Source organism: Buteo buteo, chromosome Z, assembly GCF_964188355.1.
Source record: "Buteo buteo chromosome Z, bButBut1.hap1.1, whole genome shotgun sequence".
In the NCBI taxonomy this organism is placed as follows: Eukaryota; Metazoa; Chordata; class Aves; order Accipitriformes; family Accipitridae; genus Buteo; species Buteo buteo.
In genome coordinates this window covers 65,258,090-65,277,575 of record NC_134204.1, presented here as the reverse complement: position 1 = coordinate 65,277,575, position 19,486 = coordinate 65,258,090, and the positions used below count along the sequence as shown (strand labels likewise).

General features: G+C 40.8%; 1 protein-coding gene across 9 annotated transcripts in view; it reads left to right on the top strand.

The window, feature by feature from the left end:
• The first annotated feature begins 1,443 nt into the window (after positions 1 to 1,443).
• The window catches only part of LOC142027195 (3'-5' RNA helicase YTHDC2), a 37,306-nt gene continuing 19,263 nt past the window's right edge, over positions 1,444 to 19,486 (top strand). For 5 of the 9 annotated variants that reach the window (XR_012649032.1, XM_075020899.1, XM_075020898.1 and 2 more), the window contains exons 1-12: positions 1,444 to 1,915; positions 2,348 to 2,438; positions 5,441 to 5,637; positions 7,386 to 7,585; positions 8,192 to 8,358; positions 11,352 to 11,454; positions 12,654 to 12,810; positions 15,074 to 15,181; positions 16,282 to 16,430; positions 16,825 to 16,960; positions 17,328 to 17,454; positions 18,481 to 18,546. Coding sequence is in view for 8 of the 9 variants with exons in the window: in XM_075020899.1 (XP_074877000.1) it covers positions 1,543 to 1,915; positions 2,348 to 2,438; positions 5,441 to 5,637; positions 7,386 to 7,585; positions 8,192 to 8,358; positions 11,352 to 11,454; positions 12,654 to 12,810; positions 15,074 to 15,181; positions 16,282 to 16,430; positions 16,825 to 16,960; positions 17,328 to 17,454; positions 18,481 to 18,546 (1,874 nt within the window). In the remaining variant the exon portion in view is untranslated. Of the gene's footprint in view, positions 1,916 to 2,347; positions 2,439 to 5,440; positions 5,638 to 7,385; positions 7,586 to 8,191; positions 8,359 to 10,004; positions 10,276 to 10,382; positions 10,690 to 11,351; positions 11,455 to 12,653; positions 12,811 to 15,073; positions 15,182 to 16,281; positions 16,431 to 16,824; positions 16,961 to 17,327; positions 17,455 to 18,480; positions 18,547 to 19,486 lie in introns of those variants that run through there. The other 4 variants (XM_075020901.1, XM_075020900.1, XM_075020906.1 and 1 more) reach the window with 4 other exon arrangements.

Below are 19,486 nucleotides of genomic sequence, written 5' to 3'. Positions count from 1 at the left end.
ATGTGACTCTCTCAAACGAGTTACAGTCTATCATTTATTACTGTTGATACTAAGGAAGACAAGAGGATTCCTTATCTTGTTAAACTAAAGGTTTAACTTTTCACAGTAGATGTGATGTGCTCTAACTCGACAGCACTGAATGTCACAGAAACAGCTATAAGGAAACAGCATTAAGTACTTTGGTTGGAAACGTATAGGAAGGTATCTGGATTAAAAAAACTGAGAAAATTTTAAAAACAACCTTACAACAGAGCAAACCTTCAGCCCCAGTGCCACTTCTCAGTGCAGAAATATGCTGAAGTGAGCTTTGTATAGGGCCTTGGTAGAGGTCTCTTAGGAGACATTTTTCAGGCAGCTGCATCAGACAGTGTTTATTTGCTATTTATTCAGTTCTGCACTTGAGTTCACACCTGAGGAAGTTTGCTCTTCTTCAAAGTACTCTCCTTCTGACTGAATGATGTTTCCAAAGTAGCAACCCTCAGCAGTTAATCCTGTGTCATGGCCACGAGTTGGGTTTTGGGGTTTTTTGGGGGGTGGGGGTGGGGTGGTGTTTGTTTGTTTGTTGTATCTTTGGTGTGGCGTCAGCAGGAAAAGACGATCGTTTCAGCCAAAGGCTTATTTACCGACCTAAAGAATACTCAAGACACCATCAAATCCCCCTTAACGCTAAATGGCTAAACAATTTGCCTTGGAGTACCATCTTGAAAAATTACTTGCATTTTACAAAACCGAGGTCAAGTAACACTTCACAGTGAAGAGGCTGAGGACTGCAATGATCTCACCCACCTACATTTAATGTCATTCAATTCAATTATGTAATTTATGACCAGACAGATACCAGTGCTACTTTCCAGTCACTGCCAGTCGTACGCTACTTCAACTTTACCAGCCTCGCGGAAAAAACCCCAGCCCCTTCCGTTCGCGGTACCACTTCGCGTTTAGCGGACGCCAGCCTGGGGCAGGCACCGCCCCCGCCGCTGGCTGCACCCCGGGGGTCAGCAGAGAGCACTTCTGCCGCCCCCCCGCCTGAGGAGGGCAGGTTTCTTGCCCCCCTTTCACGCTCACCCACGCAACGGCGCTGGCAGCTGCCGGCAACGCGTCACGCCGCCCGCGCCACCGACTTGCGCTAACCGCCCCCAAGGCGTGCGTGGCTGAAAACAACCCTCCAGCTGCCTGGGCCCTGGGCCCTGGGCCTCCCGAGCCCTCCAAGAGCCGCCCCGCCGCCCCCCGAGGCCCTCCGCCGCCCCGCTGCCGCCCCCGGCGCTGAGCAGAGGCGCCCGACGGCCGCCCCCAAGCGGGGGAAGACGGCGCGAGCTCGCGCCCTCTCCGCCGCCACGGGGGCGGAGCCTCCGCCGGACGGGAGCCGCGGCGGGGCAGCTCCTCCCACCCCACCCCCACCCCCGCCCCGCCTCGCGCCGCGCCGCCCCGCGCGGTGACGTCGCGGCGCTGCGGCGGCCCGCTGCGCGCTCCTCCGGCGGCGGGACGCGAGGCGCAGCGCGCGGCCGCCGGGCTCCCCGCGCCACCGGCACTCGCTGCCGCGCCATGTCGCGGCCCAGTAGCGTCTCGTCGCGGCAGCCTGGCGGGGGCTCGGCCTCCTCCGCCGCGGCCGCCTCCTCCACCGCCGCGGCCTCCTCCTCCACCGCCGCGGCCTCCTCCTCCACCGCCGCGGCCGCCGCCTCCTCCGCCGCGGCCGCCTCCTCCCCCTCCGCCGCGGCCGCCGCGGCCTCCTCCTCCACCGCCGCGGCCGCAGCCGCCGCCGCCTCCTCCCCCTCCGCTGCGGCCGCCGCCGCCTCCTCCCCCTCCGCCGGCCCCGCGGCGGGCCGCGGCAAGAGGCTGAAGGATATCCGCGTCGACGAGGAGGTGGAGATCGCGGTGAACCTCGCCCTGGAGCGGTTCCGGTACGGAGAGGAGAAAGGTGCGTAGCGGCGGCCCGGCCGCGGGGGAGAAGGGCGCGGGGGGCGCCCCGCCCGGCAGGTGCGCCCGGGCGGGCCCGTCGCGGCGGGCCGGCAGCGAGGAGCCGGGGCGGCGGCTGTGGGCGCCTGGCCGGGGCCGGCGGGGGGAGGCGAGGCCCGGCGCGGGGGGTGGCGGGCGTCGAGGCGCGGAGGGTCGCCGCCGGTTCGCCGGCAGAAGCCTCCCCTCGGCTCCTCTCTGCCCGAGTGAGGTGGCTTGCTCGCGAGCCCTGCCCCGCTTACCGCTGCGAAGTTCGGTGCGGCGGTGCCGTTAGTCCCGCTGTTGGCGGGAGAGCGTGGGAGGTCTGGGGACCGAGGAGCTCGTAACGTCGAGGTACTGTGTCAAGGATACTGCGCCTTGTGTTGCCACGTTTGCCTTTTTTTCATTGTTTTTCCAGAAATGGAGTTTCCTTCCTCTTTCACTAGCACCGAAAGAGCATTCGTTCACCGGCTCTGTCAGTCTCTCGGACTGGTATCTAAAAGCAAAGGGTAGGTCGGAGTCTGATTTTTACTTTTATCGCCTTTTTTGGGTGCAAACGTGCAGGGTTTCATGACTAGCGTTAAAGTGATCTGTGTTCCTGGCGTGTCCTGCACTGTTGCAGGGAACAGTACTAGAGAAAAAAGTTGTAAAAGTAGGGTAAAAATGAGTATCTTTGCGCTTTGCTTCAGGTGTACTTGAACTTGTGACGTGCTTAGTTTGAGGTAGCTTGCCCTCGTACTGTTTTGTGGGTTTCATAGCTCCGTAAAAAAGACGTCTCACCCAGATCTCTTCTGTTTTTCACGTACTGTTGTGTGCCCAAGGGGTTTTGAATAGAACCTCATACCTTGACAGATAAAATGTAACCTAGAGTAGCATGTCCGAGAGAGTGCTTTTGTTGAGAAGTGCAGAAGAGGGTTCATATGCGGGTATGGCGATGTTTCTTTCTCTTACACTGCTCTGATCTTCTGAAGAGAAAACCCACGTTCTTTGTTGTGATGAGCTTGCATGAAAGCTGAGAATCGGGTTCCCCTGGGAGTTCGCGTGGCAAATCAACAGGAAAGGAAAAGATACAGGAAAAATGCAGATACGTGGAGTAACGTGTATAACGTGTGTGTGTGGACTGTGGTAAAACCGTAGCAGCATTTGCTATTCCTCATTTTTGGTGATACTTCACGATTCTTGCAAAAATATTGTAAAATGCTAGTTCTCTGATCTATACTGAATTAGGGAGTAAGTGCTATTCAGCACTGATTGTGTTGAATGTGTAGCTTGGTTTCAGAAGATCTTACTCAAGTATAGTGCTGTTCAAGTGAAGTTATTCTTCCAATGTTATTCCAGTCTCAGGAGCTGTGTAGCTCATTTTTGCTACATTTATTTGCCTGAGACAATAAATTTGTTTGAGCTTGCGGACCTTTGCCTCATATTTTGTGAACGTGGAGCGTTAGAAAGCCTTGTCAGATGTGTGCAAGTGGTTAGCAGGAACATGCTTGTGTTGTACGGTGCCTGCTCTAAACTGTAACTGGTATGCCTGCTTGAATCCTTGTTGATTCTTTGTAGAGCTTTGCAAGTGTCTCTGAGCAGCTCCCCAGTAGATTCTGTGGTATTTTTGGACGTTGTTTTCATAGAACCATGGTATATCTCAAGTTGGAAGAGACCCATAAGGATCATGGAGTCCAACTCCCTGCTCCCTGCAGAACTGCCTAAAACTAAACCATATGACTAAGAGCATCATCCAGATGCTCCTTGCACTCGGGCAGGCTCGGTGCAGTGACCACTTCCCTGGGGAGCCTGTTCCAGTGACAGACCACCCTCTCAGTGAAGAACCTTTTCCTAATGACCAATCTGAATTCCCCTGGTGTAGCTTCATTCCATCTCCTCGTGTCCTGTCGCTGGTCACCAGAGAGGGGAGATCAGCACCTCCCCTCCGCTGCCCCCCCCCCCCCCCCCCCCCCCCCCGTTGAGGATGTTGTAGACTGCGAGGAGGTCACCCTTCAGGCTTCTCTTCTCCAGGCTGAACAAGCCAGGTGACCTCAGCTGCTCTCCCTTCCTTGCCCTCGAGGCCTTTCTCCATCTTGGTCGTCCTTCTCTGGACACTGGTATCTTAATGTCCTTCTGATATTGTGGTGCCCCAAACTGCACATGGGACTCGAGGTGGGGCCGCCTCGGTGCAGCGTAGAGTGGGACAGTCACACCCTGTTTTTGTTTTGTGGTGGTTTTTTTTTTTTTCGAATGTGGAGTGTTGGGGGTGACATGAAGCTTGGAGAATAGTTGAACTGAAATTTAAATAGCTGAGAAAAAAGGAAATATGGATCTGGGAAGACCTAAACTGTATCTTTTTTTTCTTAACTATGATAATGCATTGCACATTAAAGAAAAAAATTTACTTCTAAAATAAATTCAAATGTTCTACTCATGTTTAGTCTCTACAGGTTTCTTCAGTATTTATGCTTGTAATATCTTTTGAAATGGTTGGTCTTTAAAAGTGTTGTGGTTTAACCCCAGCCAGCAATTAAGCATCACGCAGCCACTCACTCACACCCCCCCACCCCCCCCCCCCCAGTGGAATGGGGGAGAGAATCATGAAAAGAATTATAACTCATGGGTTGAGATAAGAACAGTTTAATAGAACAGAAAAGAAGAAACTAATAGTGATAATGATAACACTAATAAAATGACAATAGTAGTAATAAAAGGATTGGCATAAACAAGTGATGCACGATGCAATTGCTCAGCACCTGCTGACCGCTGCCCAGTCAGTTCCTGAGCAGCGATCCTCCCCAGGCCATTCCGTTCTTATCCTGAGAAGTAATTTTTGAACTGTTGATATGTCATGGTAGCCCAGGCACAGGATAGTTCAGTTTCAAACCTATATACAGCAGCTCTTCGCATTTCAGTATCAGACTTCAGTCTGAGAACAAATGCCACGGTGTTATGATTAAGTGTTTTGGCTCTAATTCTACATTGTAAATCTTTGAAAATGAACGTCCTGGGATTCTTAATTTGTTTTAAATGATTTTATTAAGTCTTGGAATAGCACTAGAAGGCTTCTTGTTTGTCTGTTGTGTCCATTTGTTGATTTTTAACCTCTAACTCCCTTAAATTACTCTAGAAATCAGGTTTGTGTCATACCTCTCAGTATTGATTGAGTGAGTGATTGATGGACCTGGCTGTCTTTTGGGAAGCAAATGCAGTGATAGACCTTCAACAGAAAGGTAGCATCAGTGTTACATTATGGAGGCCTAATTGTAAAGTTGTGCTCAGTGTACTCATCCAAAGTCTGCAGTGCTGCACTACAGTGTGTGAATGTGGTGGTTTGATGGTGGATGTTGTGGATGCTTCTGTTATTTTGGTGTGTGTTATGCTACCTAGGACATCATTTGCAATTTTCTAGTTATGACATTATATTTGACAGTAATCTGATGGCCATCTTGAAAAAATTATGGTCAAAGTTGATTACATAGAGGTAAATAAGTTACTTATTCGTAAAATACGTTTTTCTTTTTTCCTCCAGGAAAGGAGCAAATCGATACCTGACTGTAAGGAAGAAGGATGGATCAGAACTAACACATGCAGTAATGACTTGCGGCTTGGCTCCCAGTACGAAACATACCATTCGGAGTTTAATTCAGAGATTTCCTGTCACAAATAAAGAACGAACAGAACTTCTGCCAAAGACGGAGCGAGGAAATGCATGTGCTGTTGAATCTGGTATGTTCAGTGTGTCTTCTGATATGGACTTGTCAATCAACACTGCTTAAAAAACCCAAACAATCCAACCACAAAACAAAAACCTTTCTTTTCTGTCTCCTCTCCTGTCCCAACTGACACCCTCCCCCCAAAAGAAACCCATTAATTTTCTTGACTTTTAATTGTTAATATAGGAGGGTTTATAACTAGTGTCATAAGAAACTTAGGCAGTCACATCACCCACATTCCAATGCCTGCCTTGCACCAAGTTACTTTTGAATCTTCAAGCTAGTTCCAGCTAAATTTATTTGGAAGCACTTTTCTGAAATGTGAGCTCCTACAATTTCCATGAGGTGAGATTGAAAAGAGAAGTGTTACCATGACTGCTGTATGAGGACACCCTTATGAGAAAATGAGGCTGGCTGTTCTGCATATAGAAATTCACGTTCTTGATAAGATAAGTTTATCTTTTGTTTCGTTGTCTTCTAAAATAGATCTGGTCCCTAAGGCTACTTTCTGGACTTCTTGATTTCTAGAATATGAAAAAGTTCACTGGAATACAAACTTCTGATATATTGTGGGTTTTTTTTTTTGAAACGGTGCTGTCAACAAGGTTATTGCTTTAACAGTTGCGAGTGTAAGAGTTACGTTGTGTTTCTGTGCACAAAGCTGGGTGTAGTGCACAGAAAGAAAACACTTGTACCAGTATGCCTTGTTTCGTTGGATATTTCTGATTTATGATAGTGCATGCTTTAAGTGCTTCCTTTGCTAATTTTCTTTTTCAGTTGTTTAATAGGATTGTTTAATGAACAGAGGGCAACTGTAATAAAAGTACTGAAAAGCAATTCCTTAGGAATGTAGGGCATATAAACTAATGAATAGTGTAAAATTTATCTTTCTTCGCTTCACCAGAATGGTTTTTGGCTCTTTTAATTTGTGTCTGTCTTGGTAAGACAGTGCTTGTAATTTAATATATTAATCTGATTATCACATTAAATATGTATAGTTGAATTTACAGCAAGTTTTTCATTGTTCTGGAAAATAATTCTTGAGGAATTATAGAATAGCATTTACTGAATCTGAAGTAGTGTCTTCTGAAGATGTGCAGGTTCTTTGGCTACTTATGCATTGCTTTCTAATACATCACACTGCACTGTGCTGTATGGGTCCAGGGATCTAGGTACAGCATGGTTCAGTTTGTGTGATTTAAGACAAATGTTACAGACTAGAGCGTTAGGTTATGTAAGACTGTCTGAAAGGAGGTCATAAAAGATCAGAGAGGATGAGAAAGAAGGCGGATGAATCACAGTAAAGGTACCTTTTTCTCAGAAGACCTGCTTGTCAGTTTGGAATACCTTAAAGGTTTAACTGTACAGTGAATATTTCTAGACAAACTGTGGAGGTGTGACTGTGCGGACATGATACAAAGGCCAAGCAAATACGCCAGGCTGCTTTTCTGGGGTTTAGTTTCTGTTCTATTTTTGCTCTTCGTGACCTTTTTTGACTTTGAGCAGTGCAGTGGGATAGTCTGTTTTTGTTCAAAATATCTACGAAAGTAGTAACTCATTTGAACAGTATTTATTTCAAGCACCCTAACAGGATGCGTTACTATGAATATGGCTTTTAAATGTGTGATGGGGTTGTCACTTTATCTATAGGGATGCATATAAAGTTAGGAATGTTCATTTTTACGTACGATTTTAAATACATTTTTTAGTATTTATTTTTTTTTGTGTCTGTCTAAGTAAATTGTTAACTTCTCCTCACAGAAAACAGAGATGTGAACAAGACAAGTGGACGGCTTAACAATGGTATCCCCCAGGTTCCAGTGAAAAGAGGGGAATCGGAGTTTGATTCCTTCAGGCAATCCCTACCAGTTTTTGAGAAACAGGAAGAAATTGTCAAAATAATAAAGGACAATAAAGTTGTTTTGGTTGTAGGAGAGACTGGATCAGGAAAAACTACTCAAGTAAGTTTATTTAATGAAATAAAAAAGATAACAGTGTTTATACAAAACGCACCAACTTTGTAATACTTATGTAGTAAGGGATTTCTTTGTGCTAGTTTTAAGGCTTTTGTTTTCCTACATAGTCAAAAGTCTTGTGTTCTAGTTCACTTTCTTGCTTTTGAAATACTAAGCCAGCAGATACTTACTAAAAGCATGAAGGTTTCTGCACAATTTTCTGATAGATACTAGTTTTTTGTTAAAATGATATAAAATATTGCAGGGAGAGTAGCTATGATTTTGAATAGCCCTTTCTCTTCTAAAGCTAGCTCTCTTAGTTTCTAGAGTAGAATATTATTGTGTTGTAAATGAAATACTACCTACAGGTATTTTTTTATAGATTTCTCTGAAGAGAAGCTTCAACTTTTTTTTTCTGAAACAGATTAAATTTGAAATAAGAAATTTATTTTTTCTGCCTTCCTGCCCCTTCAAGTACGTTTGCAGTGCTAATCCCATTGTGAATCCTTTTGCAACCTATGTAATATTGAGACGCAGTTAAATTGTTTCACCATGGTAAAAAAGAGATAACTTTATCAAACTAAAAAGTAAATTCAAACCACTTCTTTACAGATCCCTCAGTTCCTTCTTGACGAATGCTACAAAAACAGAACTCCGTGTCGTATATTTTGCACTCAGCCAAGACGTTTGGCAGCTGTTGGTGTGGCTGAGAGAGTGGCAGCAGAAAGAAGAGAAAAGGTTGGCCAGACAGTTGGTTATCAGATCCGATTAGAAAGCAGGTACTAATGCTATTTCTTAAAGTCAGTTGATCTTGTTTTGGTACTTTAGTCTTGTGTACATTTAAACTACAGTATACATGGGATACGGCCTAGTAAAAGCTCAGTATGTAAAGTATAGATAGGATATGTGATTTCAAGTCATGGAATATTGAAGAGTGAAAAGGACGGTTTTCATCCTGTATTTGGGAGTTGCATGTAGTAAGTTGTCTTATACAAGTGAATTGCAGGTACTTTCTCGTGATTTCTTTTTGTGTGTGTGTGGCATTTCTTGTCTTACTTTCAGATCAGGTCTATGCTTTCTTCTCTTTTTTTTCCTCCCTACTTTTAACACGTATAGATCCAAAAGTTCTGCAAGCTTTGCAGATAAGTAGGAAGACCAGCATGCTGTGACAAATGCTATATAGTGAGAGTTGGTAGGGGACATAAAAGGAAAAAAAAGCAAAATTTGAAAGTGAACGATGAAGTTGAGTATTATTTGCCAATCTAGTTTGGGTTAAATTTATTCTCTTTCAGCTTTTATGTTTAAAGCATGAACTGATACAAAAGTAGAGATTTCTGGGAAATTTGTCCCTGAAGCAGAGCAGGAATGGATGAAAGTCTGAAGACTGTGTGCGGTTTCTAGATTCTTTGAACTGTATAGGTAGTGGGATTTCCAGGAGTGGGTAGCACTTGGGATATGGGTGAGAGGAAGACAGCGAACGGTATAGCTGGTTACGTTGCTTGTGTGGATGAAGAGATCACATAGCTAATGAAAATGAATGCACTTGAACAACAAAGCCAAGTTAAAGAAGAGTTTGAATATGCGTACAAAAGCTCCTAAGGCTGTTAAGGGATTAAAAGAGCTAGTAACGATGAATTGCAAATAAGGTGGATGATTACTGTTTGGAAGTATTATGCTGTCTGAAGAAGAACGAAGTATAGGTCAGATCAAAATGGAAGAATTACTGGAAGCAGTGCAAAAAATCCTGCTTAAGAAGAATCAATAGATTCATTCAAGAGAAAGAGCGAAAGGGAGACATGACAGTATTTCCAACTCTGGGCAGAAAAGATGTGGAGTGGAGGGGTTTAGATAGGAGGAATAACACAGGAGTCTTAATTTTTGAAGTTTTATTAACTATTGGACAGCAATGATGATTTCTAGAAGGCTGCTGAAGAAGAAAGAAGAGTGAAGATGGGTAAAGCAAAGCATTTCCATCTTGGATATGTTCCTTGAATTGAATATGCAGGAGGAGTGTTGAAAGGAGTGATGAATTCCAAACTTAGAAAGAAATACGCGTATAACTAGGGAGCTCATGTCTTCTGGAAAAGAACTGTAGAGTACGATACAAAGGAACTTTTCAGTACTTCGGGTGGCAGTGCTGGAGAAGGTAGTGGCAATTGCTCTTTTTACTTGTACAGCTAACTCTGCCACGGGTACTAGAATAGTAACTTCCAGAGATTTTGGAATTCTTGAAGAGAAAAATTAAAGCATTTGAAAAAGATCAGCTGATTTCTTTGTGATTCAGTCAAGTATAGTGTATTGGGTCTGTGTTGCAAGGTTTTGGTGGCAGGGGGGCTACAGGCGTGGCTTCTGTGAGAAGATGCCAGAAGCTTCCCCCATGTCCGACAGAGCCAATGCCACCTGGCTCCCAGATGGACCTGCTGCTGGCCAAGGCTGAACCCATCAGCGGCGGTGGTGGTAACGCCTCTGGGATAAGAAATTTAAGAAGGGGAAGAAAACCTGTGCAAGAGAAACTGTAGCTGAAGAGAGGAGTGAGCATATGTGAGCAAAACAACCCTGCAAACACCAGTGTCAGTGAAGAAGGAGGGGGAGGAGGTGCTCCAGGCACGGGAGCAGAGATTCCCCTGCAGCCCAGGGAGGTCCATGGTGGAGCAGATATGCACCTGCAGCCCGTGGAGGACCCCACGCCGGAGCAGGTGGGTGCCTGAAGGAGGCTGTGACCCCATGGGAAGCCTGTGCTGGAGCAGGCTCCTGGCAGGACCCATGGAGAGAGGAGCCCATGCTGGAGCAGGTTTTCTGGCAGGACTTGTGACCCCCTGGGTGGCCCATGCTGGAGCAGTCTGTGCCTGAAGGACTGCAGCCCATGGGAGGGACCCATGCTGGAGCAGTCCGTGAAGAACTGCAGCCTGTGGGAAGGACCCACATTGGAGAAGTCTGTGGAGGACTGTCTCCCGTGGAAGGGATCCCACGCTGGAGCAGGGGAAGAGCGTGAGGAGTCCTGCCCCTGAGGAGGAAGGAGCGGCAGAGACAACGTGTGATGAACTGACCCCAACCCCCATTCCTGTCCCCCTGTGCTGCTGGGGAGAGGAGGGAGAGAATTGGAGAGTAAAGTTAAGCCTGGGGAGAAAGGGGAGGGGTACAAGGAATGTGTTTTTAAGATTTGGTTTTATTTCTCATTATCCTACTCTGATTTGACTGGTAACAAATTAATTTCCCCAAGTTGAGTCTGTTTTGCCTCTGATGGTAATGGGTATCTCTACCCATGAGCCTGTCATTGTATTTTCTCTCCCCTGTCCTTAGCTGAGGACAGGAGTGATAGAGCGGCTTTGGTGGGCACCTGGCGTCCAGCCAGGGTCAATCCACCACATGTAGGCACATACAAAGACTATATCCAAGCACATGCTGAAGAATTGGAACCCATTTTTCCAAAGCAGTCCACACTGAATTTTCCAGTAAATTAAACAATGTGGAGAGGTTCTCGAGGTTCTGTTTCACTTGCTTTGTTATTTATATAAATTTTGAATCTCACTTTGTTAATTAATCCATTGTCTGAAGTTTTGAAGTATAAGCATTAAGATTCCTTAGGAAGTCTCTGGGAATAGTCTTAGTTTAAAAACAAATAGTATGCATGAATTCTTTGGTGAGAGAACTATAATCTAATTCCACTTCTGGTGGGCAGCTGTTCAATCCTTTAATTTTCAGTAAGTAGTGGAAAGGTAGCAACGTTTAAATGGTGCAAAGTAATGAAGTATCTTTATGAACTGTTCAACAGGGTTTCTCCAAAGACACTGTTAACATTTTGCACTAATGGCATACTGCTTCGCACGCTAATGGCAGGAGACAGCACTCTATCAACTGTGACACATATTATTGTGGTAAGAATCCTTGTATTTCATGTGATGTGGAGCAGCGTGTATTGTTAACTGGAAGATGAGATCCTAGTTTTCTTTATTAATTTGCTGAGCATTTAAGGTGTTTTGTTTGGTTAGAATCTGAATTAATGTTAAAGACTTACTGAGTCTTCATTGTAGCATATACATTTTGGTTTGGTTTTTTTTTTAGAAGTACCTTATTTTAGGTTCATGCTAATAATTTTGGAATCATGATGCATTTGTGGAGGACAGAGCTCTAAATTTTTCTGAACTTTCTCTGTCAGAAAGCAGAAGAGCCTTAGGGAGGCTTATGTAGATATGATTCAATGTGAGTGTGTCAGAATTTCTTGTATCATGTACTTGTTTTAGCAGTACCAGGTTTGCAGTTTGTTTGCCCAAATGTTTTCAAGATAATGAGTAGTCTAATTTTCAGCAAATTATTTAAGTGTGTGTGTTTGTGATTATGTGAATATTGCTACTGTGGAGTTTGATAAGGCAGCAGAACCAGAATGTTAACTGCAAGATTAAGTTCTCCACTGCTGAAGACAGAAAAATTCATGATAACTTTAGGTGCCTGCCTGTTTATCAAAATGGAAAAAAGTGTGAGAATGATTTAAACATTCTTGACTTCAGCCTAAAAATGTTGTATTTGGGTCCCTGCTTCATAAGTTCATAATATAAAACAAAACAGAACACACCAACGAAGATGTTTAATCAGTCATGTGCCTTAATTGATGATAAGCTTTGTGCATGACTTAATAGATGTAAGCAATCTAATTTTTTTCTAATTATGTGGTATCATGCATTTCTTTAAATGTTCATCAGTTGTGAAGTGTGAATTTATTAAAGTAAGATTTGTAGGATTTGCTGTTTCTGTCATTATCTTGAAAATGAGATTAAAATATGAGAATTGGAAAAGCTTCTGAAGTTCACTTTAACCTCTGAAATGAAGGTATATGTGGCTTGAGCATTACCAGTGCAGTCTGCTCTGATATCTTTATAAAACTTTTTGAAATATTTCTTGACTTTAGGGTGGTTTTTAAAAAAATTCTTACTTAAACTAGACTTACACATTTTAATGCGTCTGTAATATACCCACAGATTATGTATTTTAGTTTTTAGAGAAGTTCATGTTTGTGAAAAGTTAGGATCTTGGATCTGTGATGTTTATCTGTTGGTTTTTTTTTTTCCTTTTGTTATAGGATGAAGTACATGAGAGGGATAGGTTCAGTGACTTCTTGTTAATAAAACTCAGAGATGTGTTGCAAAAACAGACTAATCTAAAACTAATTATTTCTAGTGCTGCCCTAGATGCAAAACTCTTTATTAGGTATTTTGGAAGTTGCCCAGTAATACACAGTAAGTATTTATGTAAACTCTTAAATCTGAGTATACCTGCCCTAGGACTTAAAGATCTTATTAAACTGTAGCAAACGATTCTGAGTAAGGGAATATGATAAATACACTGAGAGTTATAGCAGTGCTTGTTCTTTGTTCATTTTTGTTGTTTCTTAACTGCCTGCACCTACTTCAGAGTGAAGTGTTTTTATCACAGGGAGTTGTCTAAGTGCAGGGATGTCCTGGCCCCCACCATGTTCAATTCAAGAAGCAGGAAAAAAGTTCTTAAAGTGCTGATGTCCATGGTGATAATAGACCCTAGGATCTAGAAGAGTGTGATATTTATTAATTCATTCCAGTAGATTCTAGTTCTTCAGGCTCACAGAGATTGCTACTCATTACTGGATAAAATACAGATGACCGCACCTCGTCACTTTAGAAATACAGTCCTAGGCAAATTGGGTTTTCATGTTTTAATCGCATGATTCTTTATTTTAAAGGAAATTATTAGCTGTTAATCAAGGTAAACAATGTAAACAATGAGAAAAGGCATGGCAATTTATGTTAATTTACGTTCAGACTCAGTAATCTGCAGTTAGTTTACATTCAAATGCAAAGAAAAGTTATCGTCATTGCTGTTTTAATTTCATTTGACTGATCTTTAGTAGAGGTAAAACATGGAAGTGTGGGAGATGCTTTTTTTTTTTTTTTTTCCTTCCCCTCTTCACCCTCCTGGCTTGTAAATTTTCTGCATGGGTGAGCTCCTCTGGCACCTTGCAGTGCTCTTCCTTCTTCAGCAGTGATGTCTAAGTATAATGTGTTTTGAAAAGAAGCTTTTAAGAGAAATGCTTTCTTTTCAAAACAATCAAGTAGACTGTCTGTACCTCAGCCTTTTTTTTAAGAAGCTCACCAGTCCCAGGACATGGTCAGGATCACTTTCTTTAGAATCTTTTCTGCAAATCATCAGTTTATTTTAGTGAATGTTCCTGAAAAAGAAATCTCTTTTTCCAGATAGAAGTGTTTATTTCAAGTTCCGAGTTCTGAATTTCTGCCTAGTAAAATGAGGCTTGCAGCTTGTTGGAGGCAGGAATCTGGAAATTACATGATTTCAGTGTTTTCCAAAATTTTTTTGGAGAGGGGAAACCTCAGTTACAATTGTTGTGTGGCTTTCCAGTTTACTCTTTTTGTACCTTTCTGTTCATTTAGATGAATGTGTTTATTCAGGAAATTCTGGTGACAAACTCTTTCTCCAGTTTACCTCAGTGGTTATACTGTTAATCCATGTACTAGTCTTCACAGGCTAATCACAATTGAAAAGACACTCCTTTTCAATTTTTGAGAATTTCAGAATTAAAAGAAGAGAGTTTAGATACTTCAGCTGTGAATGTAATGAGAAAGATTCGATCCTCCTTCAATAATATTGCTGACAGAATCCTGACCACAGAAACCAACCTTTTGTAGTTGTGGGTTTCTGTAGTACAGAGTTTGTGATCAGTGTTGGAAGGCTTCCTCCACGACAGCTTCTAGAAGTATGTGAATTGCAGCTTGTTCTTTCTGAAGAAAAGTCCTAGGTGATTTAAACTCAGGTATGGCAAATGTCTGCTAAGGGACCAGAAATTAAAATCTAGATATTTTAATTCTTCCTCTGAAAAAGAATCCTTTCATGTCCATGAATAAGGTCTAGAAAACGGTGATATTGAAAAGGAAATCACAGTAAATGATCTCTTTTATCTGGAAGCATTCAGTAAAGAAAGCCAAATCTGGCTGAAGTGATTGAGGAAATTGAGAGAAGTCCATCTCATTGTATACTTCTTGGGGAAAAAAAGTAGTTTAATACAAAGGTAGCAGTCTGCTTGTGGGATCTTGCACTCAAGCTGTATTAATTGCTGTTATATTTTGTAATACAGGTGGCAATCTTAGACAGTAAATTCTTTTTTGTAACCCTAACCAAAAATGGCTGTTTTCTTCTTCTCATTTTGATAAAATTGCAATTAACTGTCAATCTTGGGAGCATCTCGTGCTATAACACTTAATAGAATTGAAGAGGTTAATGAGAAACAAGGTACCCAGCTGGCATTTCCCTTTTGAAATGTTTTGTTTTGTGACCCAGTAATCTTAAGAATATAAACTTAAAAGACTTTTCAAGGAAAGTGATAATTCCTTAAATCAGGCCCTAATAATGCTTAATTCACTTTTTGTGTCTACAAAAATGCTTTTAAAAAATTAAGATTATAAATGAAGCTAGGGAATATCTAATATTTTTACGAATTATTTATACTTTCAGTACAAGGAAGACCTTTTGAAGTTAAAGAGATGTTTTTGGAGGACATTTTACGAAGCACTGGGTATACAAACAAAGAGATGATAAAGTACAAAAAAGAGAAGCAGCGAGGTTGGTGGACTTCTTAATTTTTAGGGTTGGCAATGAGTCTCATTGATTGAACAACTAAATAGGATGATTCTCTGTTGAAATTCCAAAGTCATAATATTGAATGAGACATGACTAGATGACAGCAAGTATCTTTAAGCTCTCAGTGTTTACATTGTTGAAGTAGATTACATAACTTAAAAAAAATATTTTCACTTTCTTTCAGTAATTGCATTCTTTTTTCTTTTAGTTGATAAGTGGAATATTTTTCCTAATTATTATGGAGTAGAATTGCATATAACTGGGGGCTTTGCCCACATGAAAACTATATAAGCAGAAGATACTCTGTGCTGACTTTTGGGTGCAAATTGAAGTGCAGCCATTAAAGAGGGCAGGATTTTGTACATCTTGCACAGAAGCATTTCCTATTAGTAATATTTTTCACTGCATTCTTCAGACGTGGATGTATTTAACATATATACGTAGCCCAAAAGCATTAAAACACTTGACCTTTAATATAGTTGTTTTTCAATTAATTAAGTAGATATATTATTTGAGAAGTTTTCCTGTCAACTGAAAGTAATGATCCTAGTGTGTATTTAGAAAAAAAAAAGGGGGAAGGGGGCAAAACCCAAAGCTGTAACGTACAGTCCTCTGTACATTTATCATGGTGCTTAGCTCTGATCATTGTGGATAGAAAAGTTCAGTTCAGGCACTGGTGTCTTCTACTGTTTCTGCTACTTGTGTATAAAAATTAGTTGTTACCTGCAGCAGCTGTATCACTTTGGTATTTCACTTCTGGAGAGAGATCTGGACTGAGAATTTGTGTAGAAAATACTTAGGAAGCTCATTTGAATGCAGTGGGTTGGAATACTGGAGACTTGGGGGATTAAGCACCCAAACGGTATTTTTTACTTTGTTCTTAGAGCAGATGTTTGCAATGGTGCACTTTGGGTGCCCTTAATCATGGAATTTATATTGGACTGGTAACAGTGTTCTAGGTTAAATAAAAGAGATTGAATAGGTAAAACTTTGTGACTTGATGTAACTATTTTTTGTAACTGAAAACAATGGATAATTAAGACTACTGTAAAACTTTTTTGGAAATACTTTATGCATTCTAGAAGAAAAACAGCAAAGCACTCTTACTGAGTGGTGTTCTGCTCAAGAAAATAATAGCAAAGTGGAATCTCGGAGACAAAGATCTGTCCCAAGTGCAACTGAAGAGTATAATCTGTTGGATGATAGTGGTGATGCAGTATTTAATCAACTGGTATGTTTTTCCTTTTGTTGGAAGAGATGTTAAAATCTGCATTGAATTATTACTACCCATTTAAAAACTGTTTTCTAAAGATATTACTTCTGTAGAGCTTCTAGAAGGATATTAACGTGTTTTAATAAAACGATTTTTTTATTAGCATGAACTACTCTAACTAAAGTATGCTTTTCAATTATGGTGGTTGTACAAAACTTTTGTTTAGATCAAATGGCTAGACTGCCATTGTTTAAAGCACTTGCATATGATAAATGCTTTAACTGATACCTGAATGCTGTATTTCTGGTTGTTGCTTGGAAAACCTAACTGTTCAAATTCTTCATGTCTAATGTATGAGAATAAAGACGACTCTTTAAGAGATTCATCTTTCAGTACTGTTTTTTCTCTTCAGACTGAAAAAGATGCGAATTGCCTTGAACCATGGCTAATAAAAGAGATGGATTCTTGTCTTTCTGACATCTGGTTGCATAAAGATATTGATGCCTTTGCTCAAGTGTTCCATCTCATTTTAACTGAAAATGTCAGCGGTAAGTTTCTCATCTTATTACATAAGAAAAAAACAACCACAAAATGACTTGAATCTCTGTGGGTACTTTATCTCCAGTTTCAAATGTTGTTACCTTTGAATTCTGATGGCTCTTGAAAAAGATGAGTAGGGTTAGTAGAATTAACGAGTTTTGTAGTTATTTGTTGTTGTACTTGCTTTGAAGTATTGACAGATGTTTTGTTTCTAAAATAGTGTTAAATTCATGTGAACTGACTGGTGGGATGAAGTGAAGAAACAAATTCTCTTTGGGCTGGGTTTTGAAAGTCATATTCTTACTACATTTAGATGAAAAAAATAGCATGTATTGGTTTTGCTGATTTTTTTTTTTTTTTTTTTTAACTTCTCAGTTGATTATAGGCACAGTGAAACCAGTGCAACTGCACTAATGATTGCTTCAGGGAGAGGATTTCTGAGTCAAGTAGAACAACTGATCAGTATGGGAGCAAGTATCCACTGCAAATCATCCAATGGCTGGTAAAAACAAAACAGATAAACTGAAAGATTTATTTGTCAATATACAAATGAGAAAGAAATATAGAAATTCTAAACTAATTTGCTAAATTTATGAGACTACTGTAAGCACTAGTAGATTTTGAGAGTCTAAACAGTTTCTAACTGCTGTTTATCACATTGTATTCTGTAAATTCTAAATTAAATTAGAAATTAAACAGTTTCAAATATAAGATAGACACTCTTGGTTTCCATGAGTCTGATTTAACACACTGGTTAGAAGAAAAAATCAGGTCTTACTCACTGGGTTGACTGAATTAGACCCAAAAAGTTTGGTGATTCTTATTTTAAGAGAGTAACCTATATTGGGTTTAAAAATAGTGTATTACAAAGATCTTTACTGTGTTATATCTGTAAATACACTGTATCATTTAAAAATATTCATCAGTCTGTAAAACCTTAGACTTTTGTGGCCATAAATTGTATCTTCATATAAACAGGGAACTATAGTAAATAATTGTAATATGAGATATTTGGTACTTGAAAAACTTAGGAAGGAATGCAGTTGAGAAGGAGAACACAGTGAACTGCGTTGTGTGGAGGCCAACTTCCCTAAGACATCAAAAAGCCCAATGTTTTCACACATTTTGGAGAAAAATGTCTGGGATGTGACTTCTCAGGATGATTTAAAGGGGCTTGTAAAGGGTAGTGCAAAAAGGCATGGCTTACCTCTGCTTATTGGTGTGTGGTTTTTGAAGGAATGGCACATTCTTCCTCCTTGTTTCCTTCTGCATGTTTCCATGTACTTCTGTGTAAAACTGGGTCTTTCTTGGTAATGAATTGCAGTTATCTAAAAATCGTATAGCTATTACACCTGTGTATGCACTTTAAAATGGAAAGTTGCAGATCCAGCAGTAACAGCACTGATTAAAACAATAATGCAGAAATTGATAGAAAAGTGCGGTGTCAGTTGTCGTCTCATCTAATGTGCTATTCATATGTATCTTTCGAAGTGAGAAATTAATAAAGATTTTTATGCAACTCTTTCAGGATGGCTTTGGACTGGGCTAAGCGCTTTGGACAGACAGAGGTTGTTGACCTGTTGGAGTCCTACAGGTAAGCTATAACTGTTTTGCAGAAACAGTTGTATAGCATGGTGAAGGGAAATTGATGTTTTGTCTTATTTTAATCAGAACAGTTTTTACCTTTTTCTGCTTTAAAATCTGGCCTATATAGCAACATCTATTTGAGAATAGGAATATTTTGAAAACAGAGTTAATGTAAAAAAAGAAAAAAAAGTTTGTTTTGTATTCAGTATCATAGTGATTGTGTCTGCAGAACTCCTAGGATATAGTTCTAGTGGTGTAGGACTTCTTTTAGGTTATTAGCACTTATCATCTTGATATGGACATTCCTATCATGGTTATATATCTAGGCAGGATGTGATTATAGTAGCAAATAAATATGCAGAGGAGATACTGATTCTATACCATGTACCATTTTAATTTCAGGTGCTTATTTTGGAAACAGATCTATTGTGTGTTTTTATCTGTATATTGTTAATACATGATAGGCATATTAAAGAAACTTTATATGAGCAATATGTACACTAAGCCATTCAAGAATTGTTTTTTTTATTAACTTACAGTTATCATAGTTTAGTTACAGTTTTGTAGAGACCTATATTATTATAATTTCTCTTAGTGTAGTTTCTGTTAGTGTAGTACCTGCTTAACTGTTACAGTAGGGAAGTTTTTGGAAGATAGAATTATTTTAAATATTTTTCCTTTAACAGATAAACAAATGGTGTCTTTATACTTTGAGTTCTGTCACACTTGCTTATGGTTGTGTTTCAATGAAGTATAATGAAATTAAAGTTAACACTAAAAATTGATGTTGCATGCTTTGCTGGGTTAACACTTAAATCAGTGAACAGTAATAGTATTGTGGAGATGCTCTTCTGCTCGACTTTAAAATTAAAATTCGAGATGAGTTGTCTTGTTGGTCTTGATCTAAATTTGAATCAATTGCTGAGTACAAACCCAAAGCAAACAAC